The sequence below is a fragment of the Bidens hawaiensis genome, unplaced genomic scaffold (genome assembly GCF_021521415.1).
Source record: "Bidens hawaiensis isolate Kalapana, Puna unplaced genomic scaffold, B.hawaiensis_p1.1 tig00015852_1, whole genome shotgun sequence".
NCBI classification, from domain to species: Eukaryota; Viridiplantae; Streptophyta; class Magnoliopsida; order Asterales; family Asteraceae; genus Bidens; species Bidens hawaiensis.
The window spans coordinates 92,793-101,282 of record NW_027492416.1 but is presented as its reverse complement, the minus strand read 5'-3'; the positions used below and the strand labels follow the sequence as shown (position 1 = coordinate 101,282).

General features: G+C 37.9%; 2 protein-coding genes across 2 annotated transcripts; one reads left to right on the top strand and one right to left on the bottom strand.

Moving 5' to 3' along the window:
• The first annotated feature begins 1,539 nt into the window (after positions 1-1,539).
• LOC143549874 (protein STRICTOSIDINE SYNTHASE-LIKE 5-like) lies at positions 1,540-3,161 on the top strand. Its single transcript, XM_077040657.1, has 5 exons — positions 1,540-1,827; positions 1,905-2,120; positions 2,197-2,504; positions 2,595-2,727; positions 2,813-3,161. Exons 1-5 carry the CDS (start codon positions 1,675-1,677, stop codon positions 3,074-3,076), a joined length of 1,074 nt encoding a protein of 357 aa, XP_076896772.1. The 5' UTR covers positions 1,540-1,674; the 3' UTR covers positions 3,077-3,161.
• Positions 3,162-3,164: 3 nt separating this feature from the next.
• Positions 3,165-6,699, bottom strand: LOC143549862 (ATP-dependent DNA helicase Q-like 3; the record flags this gene model as incomplete). The annotated part of the gene is made up of 15 exons (XM_077040649.1): positions 3,165-3,543; positions 3,642-3,748; positions 3,819-3,949; positions 4,098-4,192; positions 4,275-4,408; positions 4,475-4,540; positions 4,611-4,703; positions 4,777-4,926; positions 5,005-5,008; positions 5,165-5,261; positions 5,345-5,497; positions 5,651-5,739; positions 6,255-6,338; positions 6,423-6,457; positions 6,562-6,699. Coding segments are annotated over 15 exons (1,755 nt in total), but the record flags the coding sequence as incomplete, so codon positions are not given.
• Positions 6,700-8,490: the final 1,791 nt, after the last annotated feature.

Here is an 8,490-nt window from a genome sequence, read left to right as displayed (position 1 = left end):
GAACCTTGATTGATTCCCACACCTCTTTTGCACTCGGATATTGTGCAACCTGCATCAAGATATCTTCCGGTAGCGTTTGAAAAATCATTGCTTTTGTTGTAGCAACCTTCTTCTTCTTCTTCTTCTTTATTAACCATCCCCCAAAGGCCATAAGCCTTCAAGATTTGCTCCATCAGAATTGCCCACATGATGTAGTTTGTTTCTGTTAACTTAGGGCATTGTAGGGATACATTGCCTTGCTCACGAACTGGTCCAACTTCTTTGTCTTCTGCCATGCTTTATTGCTCTTGCGGTTTCTTGCTTCGCTCTTGCTTGAATTCTTGCGATTCGTTCTTGCTCTTGCTATAACCCGAACTGGGTTTCTTGCTCTTGCTTATAATCAGATGATCAGATTACTTGCTCCGAACTTGCTCTGGCCAACTTGCTAACCAGTTTTCTTGCTAAACGTTCTACTGACCAACTTGCTAATCAATTTCCGGCCTACTTGCTAACCGGTTTTTCTTGCTCTTGACCCACTTGCTAATAAGGTTTTCTTGCTACAAGCCTACTTGCTGATCTGACTACCCTACTTGCTGATCAGATTTTTCTTGCTACTTGCTTAACACGAACTGGATTTTCTAACACATGGATTCAAGAAGAACCCGTTGCCTTCTTGCAATTAATCTGCTACTTTCATTTAAAAAAAACAAAAGAAAATTACTTATTGGCACTTGCTTCACCTTTTGGAGTTAATTCACCAGTTACTAACTTGCTTGATTGCAACCACAAAATTGAGGTGCTAGCTTCCTAACTTGCCCAAATTAATTATCTTTTAGTTGTTTGACTTTTTTGAGATGCTTACTTGCATGCTTCTTTCTTTTACAGCCTACTGCCTTGCATGCTTGCTTCTTTTCATTTTTTTTTCTTCAAACCGTCAGATCCTTAATTCCGGTCTTTCTTCTTCTCTATCTCAGCTTGTTTTGAACAAGAATATCAAGAGCATAAAAGCTCTGATACCAATTGTTGGAAATCAGGATCAAGAACACAAACACGATGTTTGATCTCAACCAAGATCGACTCTTTGTCTTTATTATAATTCTTGACTCTTGCAAATTACATAAACCCTAACCATCTATTTATACTGAACTAACAACTTGCAAAACAAGAAAACATATTTAGGAAACTAAATAACTCTTAATATTTTACCATACTAAATAAACATACCAAAATAAACGTAATAAAATACTTTCACTTAGCCCCTTCAACTTTCGATAACTCGTTTCAAGATTATATCTCAATAACACCCACTGACACAAAAACAAAAGGTCCACTACCCAGCCTTGACCCGCAATCTTGATGTTGCTATTGAGCTGACATGCATGCACAGATATTTTGGAAGTTTTCAAGAATAATCCAAAAGAAAGGAAAAATTGCTAGGTACAGGTTTGGGTCAAAACAATATTAATTTGGTTCTAAGTTAGCCAGATAACAGTCCATTTTGACCCATTAAACATATCTTATCCCATTTGGTTATGATAAATTTCCCATAATAAACCAACAAATGGGTGATTGTGTTTGTTTTGCCAGGTGTATGACCTGGTCATGAAAGATGATTCTTCAATCTCTATAAGATAGAATGAATCAACAGAAGGCTTTCTCTTATCACTTTTCAATAGTAACCACCAAAGTTCAGTTATGGGATGTGGTGTTATTACAGTAAGCTTTTTTCTTGTTTCTGCACTTGCAGTTATACTTCAAGTATTCTTATTCTCCCCAATCTCTCCAGACCCACTTGAGTTTCCTCCAGAGCCCTCTTCATCTCCTTTCACCCCTAACAACCACTTACAGGTCAACTTCCTAATCAAAACTTATTGTGTGCTCATGTTACCACGTGGTTTTTAACGCTGTGTTCTTATTCTTTACAGGGAGTAACTAAGCTAGGAGAAGGGATACTGAACAAACCAGAAGGTTTGTCTGTTGATCAAAAAGGGATTCTTTATACTGCTACCAGAGACGGGTGGATCAAAAGATTGCATACAAACGGGACATGGGAAAACTGGACGAAGATACATAACCGACATACTTTACTTGGTTTGACAGTCACAAGAGCAGGCGATCTGGTCGTGTGTGACACCAAAGAGGTAATCTTGTTAACCTTTAAAACTCTTTGGGCTTTTAAAAAAACTCAAGTAAAATGAAGCTCTTGTGATTATGCAGGGCTTGATTAAGGTTAGCGAAGATGGTGCAGTGACAGCTTTAGCAACTCATGTGAATGGTGAAAAGATAAAGTTTGCAGACGATGTTGTTGAAGCAGGCGACGGGAGCCTATACTTTAGTGTTGCAAGCACTAAATTTGGGTTGCATGAGGTATACCTGGATACCCTTGAGGCTAAACCACATGGGCAACTTTTGAAATATGACCCGATTACGACGGAAACATCATTGGTGCTTGATGGGCTTGGGTTTGCTAATGGGGTGGCCATCTCTTCAGACCAAGAGTTTTTGGTGGTATGCGAAACATGGAAGTAAGTGAAATTTCAAAATAAACTTACACAGTATGTATACACAAGTATATTTCTATGCTTGAAAACATTTTGGACTTGCTTCTGTATCAGATTTAGGTGCTTAAAGTACTGGCTTAAGGAAGAAATTAAAGGCAAAGTCGATATTTTTATTGATAATCTTCCTGGTGCACCAGACAATATTAATCTTGCTCCTGATGGGTCATTTTGGATAGCTATACTTCAGGTATTAGAAAGTTTGCATCTTTAATGTAACAGCGCTCAGAAATGATTATCATTTGATGCTAAGAAAAAGAGTTTACTTGATACAGATAACCTCAAGCAGGATGAAATTTGTGCATTCTTCCAAAGCAATAAAACAGCTTTTGGCAACATTTCCAAAGCTGTACAATCTAGTTGACGCAGTTGACAAAAGTGCAATGGGACTAAAAGTGGGGAGTGATGGAAAGATTATCAAGAGGTTAGATGATCCTACTGGAGAAGTGATGGCATTTGTCACTTCGGTCCTGGAGTTTAATGGAAATCTTTACTTTGGAAGTTTGAAAAACGACTTTGTAGGCATGTTACCAATATGAACCATTATGATTGTAATTCCATCTTGTAAATTGATCTCTACATCTACTAATATGCTTTGTCATAACAAAGATTAGAAACAGTTTTGGCCTACTTAAGTCTGCTTCTTTTATCTGGTTTCCTTTTATCGACAAACTCAGAGAAAGATGGAATGTGTGGCAACTTTACATCACTGGAAGTGGTCTGTGAAAGACTTGAAACATTTTCATGATCTTTCTCATTCATCATCTTCATTACCTGATCGGAAACAGATGGTGATACTGAAACTGAAGGTTCCACTTTTGTTGCAATATCTGAAGTAGAATTTTCATTGATGGTGGCAAGCCGAGATGTCAAGTCTGAAGTGTTAACTGTTGAAAGCCACCTCACGGTACTTGCCACTTGCGATAAGTAAAATGATTTTCCAGTTTTCCCATATTTTTTGAAGCACTCGTTTTCAAAGAATATGGAGGATGTTTCAGGGTCTATCCTGTATATCAAGCATAAAAAAATTGGTTTTAAAACACTAAAAAGAAATTAAATTTAGCAAAAAACAGTAAAAAAAAAAAAGGTAGATGGGGTGCATACTGCAAGTTCTCGAGACGTTGCTGTGTCTGCTTTAGTGAATTGAGTAATCTTTGTTTGCAGGATTCTCGTGTGGTTTCGTTTATAGCATTTTTGTCAAGTTTATAGTTCTGTAAAAGGTCAAAGGTCAAACTAGACTCTACTATGGAGCATATACAAAGATAGACAGACACACATTACCTGTTTATAGTGATCGTTTTTCTGATAATATTTTTCTTCTGCTCGTTGCAGCATATCCATCATCTTCTCACTAACTTTTGATTTTGAAGGTAAGGCTGATTGTGTAAGGCCTTCCACAAAATCAATACCATCTGGAAGTTAGATTATTTGAGTTAAGAAACATGAAGTGAAAGCATAAGTTAACAACAAAATGATCAATTATATATCCTAACAGCTTTATAGGCATAGAACAGAGATCTTTAACAAATGCTGAATCTATAAAATTAAGACAAAGTTTACCATCATCGTCAGATATATCATCCTCGGACACAATCGCTTCGTCATCACGAGACCAATACTCTGAGAAATCCACATCATTGGCATGTTTTGAGGAGCTGAGATAAAAGAATTGTGCATCATTACATAACAATTATTAATAAAAGAGATAAAAAATAGCTCTATAAACAAAGCTATTACCTGCTTATAAATATCTTTGAGGATCCAATTCTATTACCAAGGGAGCACATGGCTTTAAGCTCCTCCAAGTATTTCTCCACTAGATTTGGATTTTTGCACGCATCACACGTTTTCTTACACAATGATGTTGACACCTACTTTGTGTAAGTGACGTGTGTTATTAAACTTAATACAAATAAAAAAAACTTGGATTTAGCTACCTGCTCCCCAAAACTGTCTAGAATCTTTTTCCTACGACAACCAGATGTTTCACAATACTCAACCATCTGCATTTCAAATTATATTTTTATAAGCAAATTAATGAGGTGATTTTATAGATAAGGTTTACAAGTTTACCAAATCGAAGTCAGCTATTGCCTTCTTTGGGCACATGTCCTGCGGACTTGAGGACTGCAACTTCTTCTTGTCTGCGTTATTCAGTATAAATTGCTGCAAGTATCTTACTTATTAGTGGCAATGATCAAAGGAATGATTAAAAAATTAAAAAAGAACAGTATCTGACCATTTTCTTGTGGTCATCGATTCCATAATATAAAACACTTCTAGAAGGTTGTTGATCACGACCAGCTCTACCAGATTCTTGATAAAAGGATACCATTGATTTGGGAATATTGAAATGGCAAACAATCCTAACGTCTTTCCGATCTATACCCTAATATTATTGTGCAAAATTGGTTACTTGATACGTAAAATTTTTAAAAAAAGTTGGATTATTAAGAGAGTAGAATACCATCCTGAAGGCAACCAATGTCTCAACAGATTAGAATTTGAATGCACCATAAATGCTCCAGATGAGTGGCCAACATGAAGAAAGAAAAAGAATCACACATGAATAAAAGCTACTGCTTATTTATGTTATTAAATTATAATAGTAAAAAAATTAACCATACCCAAAAGCCACTGTAGCCACGACCACTTGTGTCTTTGCAGAAATCCAGTCATCTAAAACAGAGGTCCGTAATTTGTTGTTTAGCCCTGCATGATATGCTGAAAGCAAATCAAGAAATTAAACATGTTTGTGAGAAACACCTCAAGGTGAAGCCAAATAGAGATGAAGAAAACCAAAGTACCAGCACAAGAAATGCCACTTCTTGATAAATGAGAAGCCAGAACATCACACATTGAACGTTCAAGACAGTACACGATTCCACATACATCTCCACAAGATTTAATTAGATCAGCCAGATCAGCATATGGGTTGGTTAGAAGATCCTTAAATCGAACTGTACGACATCATTAAATAATTTAGTCAGTAACAGTTATTAAGATCATAGTTATAGCTTGTTAACGAGTCAAAATGCCACAAAATACAGGTGCCTTAAACATAAAAAAAACATGCATGCATTTTGGGAGCGAATCAAGCTGATCGAGCCGACCTTCATAATAGATATTTGGGCGGTTAAATGATGATTTCAGGACCAGAGGATTCTCCATGTCCAAGGATTCTATCACATCCACCTGAACCCTGCATCATCATCATCATCATCATCGTACTCAGTATATCCCACCAATAGCAAAGCTATGGTAGGGTCTGAGGAGGGTAAGATGTAGACAGCCTTACCTCTACCCCATGGGGATAGAGAGGCTGCTTCCGGTGAGACCCCCGGCTCGATAGTAGTTTTGCATCAAGCCTTGGACATATTACATAAGGCACATAGAACTCAATCATCGGGACGCCGGCTGATTGGTGCATGTACCCTTGTCTTTCGGCTATCAACGCCACCACATGATGCCTGATTAACCTTCCATCACTTTTAACGTTATTTTCACAAAATTAGTAAAATAACGTCAAAATTAGTGCAATTTTACTTTTGCCCACCCGAGGGTTCACACATATATACATTATATGCGCGCACCGCAAGCATATAGTAAACAATTTCTTTAAAAAAAAAACACTCACTGTAGAGAAACATATAAGATAACTAATTGAAAACGTTGGGTATAAAAGTAACTGTACATAGTAAGACACATATGACTCACTTGGGAACAGCAGTAGCTGTTAATGCTAATACGGGAATGCCTGGCAGGCGTTTCCTCAAAGAAGCTAATTTTCTGTAGCTAGGTCTGCATAATAATAGAAACTAAGACAAGTGTACTTTGAACGTGTACAAGGAAAGTGGGAAACCATATAAAAAACTTGAGACGCACCTAAAATCATGCCCCCATGTTGAGATGCAATGTGCCTAAAATGTTGAGGAAAAGGGAACAAATATAACATTATAACCAAAACTCGTTGATGAAACAATCAGATGTGTATAGTCAACGATTAACCAACAAACGTACACACCTCATCTATTGCAATCAAGTTCAACAACCCCCTTGAATGAATCTTTGTCAACTTTGCCATAAAACCAGTTGTTGCAATCAATTCCGGTGTCACGTAAAGCAACCTCAATCCCGGAGTTCCAGATTCTAGTTCTTCATGGATGTAAAAAAGTCATCAACGAGTACTTTACACCGTTTAAAAATAACACGAGCTTCATAATTCAAGATACCTAAAGATAGACAATCGTCACGGTACCTTATTCCTAACTTGTGAAGTCTGAGTTGATGAGAGATATTCTGCAGCAACGCCTTTTTCCTTCAAAGCCATAACTTGGTTCTCCTGGCGCAACGTAACACAATAAATCGCATTCAATATCGTTTAACAAAGATAATATAATCGACCAAACAAACAAACTAACTCACCATCAAGGCTATTAAAGGAGAAACAACAAGCACAATGCCTGGTTTAGCCAGTGCAGGAATCTGATAACAAATCGACTTCCCGCCACCAGTCGGCATCAAGCAGAAGCAATCCCTTCCTGCATCAAAAACTCAATTACACATTACACAGACTTAAAAAATAAAACTGTTAATTCAACACATTTCAACATACCTGATAATACAGCTTCTATAGCTTCCAGCTGCGATACCGGAAACATTCCACTCGTTGCTGATATTTTTCGCAGGCAGGAGTGCCTTCTTCATTAACAATGCTGTTGCAACAAACAATGTGTGAATTTTTAATTAGGGCGAAAATATATAATTTCGTTCGTGTCTGTAGTTTTAAATTAATAATTTCGGATTAGGTTAATTAATTGCTGAATAAATACAATTTAAGTGTTTTTTCTATGTGATCACTGATCGGGGGTTAGGGCTTCAAAGGTTTGTTTTTTTTTCTTACTGCAATTTCAAGTATTTGGGCTGTGCACTCTCTAAATTTTGAAGAGATGTATATCCACTTTGGCCACACTATATCATTTTGTTGGGCTCACGTTAGCTTCAGAATTTGGCTTGAGCATTCTTTAGGAAACCATATCGTCAGCTGCCACTTGACAGTCATTGCACCGCTACAAAAGCAGAAACCTTTGGCGTAACACATGGTAGGCTTGGAATCCGAACTGACAACCTTATACAAGGCCTAGATCAAATACTTCATTGACAATATTCACCGAAAGTGACACAAGTGAAGATGGAACTTAGGTATTTGAAGAAACGTGGATCTACTCACTGGTAGCAGATCTACTTTCCTCGGGTGTGGTTACGATTCTTCACCGATGGTTTTTCTGGATCTGGGTTCTTCCACCTACAAAATGAACAGCGCCGTTAACTTACCCCTCAGAAAGGGACAGAGGGGTCCTCTTTGGGGTAACCCTCCGGCGTGAGAATAAGTATATGTAGGAGAAGATAATAATGTGAGAGTAAGGGAATCTGGAGAGTATTGCTTAATAGCTGAATACTGTATGTTACTCTGTATGATTGTGTGACTGTGTTTTTGTATATCTTTCCTTGTGGAGTTGATGCTGTATTTATAGTGCTAGGGTTTCCACTGATTGAGCTGGGACCAAATTAGGGTTTTGTTGGCCTCCTCCAATCGATTTGCGCCACGTGTCCTTGGAGACACCTGGTGCTTTTTCATTGGTTATAATCACGTGGTAACCCATGAGTCATGCTGAGCTGTCCACCTTTCATTTAGCAGCTGTCAACATCAGCATATCCTTATTCCTTAAAAAGATGCCTTCTGGAAGGTTGTCTGACGTGCACAATCAAGGTTGCCCTAATCCTGATTTGGATAAGGACGAGGTTGATTATGTGCATGTGTGATATGCGCCCATCCTGAGGATGCGCGAGGTCTTCTCTTTATTCTCACGCGCAGATATTTCATGCGCAGATGTGATACGCACAAGCATGTAATACGCGTCACGCGCGGATGCCCCACGCGCAGCTGCGCCAT

Excerpts from the sequence above, each read along its gene's own strand:
- LOC143549874 (XM_077040657.1), top strand. The coding sequence starts at position 1,675 with ATGGGATGTGGTGTTATTACAGTAAGCTTTTTTCTTGTTTCTGCACTT. Across the intron at positions 1,828-1,904 it reads CCCCTAACAACCACTTACAG|GGAGTAACTAAGCTAGGAGA; the intron begins GTCAACTTCCTA and ends TATTCTTTACAG. Across the intron at positions 2,121-2,196 it reads TCGTGTGTGACACCAAAGAG|GGCTTGATTAAGGTTAGCGA; the intron begins GTAATCTTGTTA and ends GTGATTATGCAG.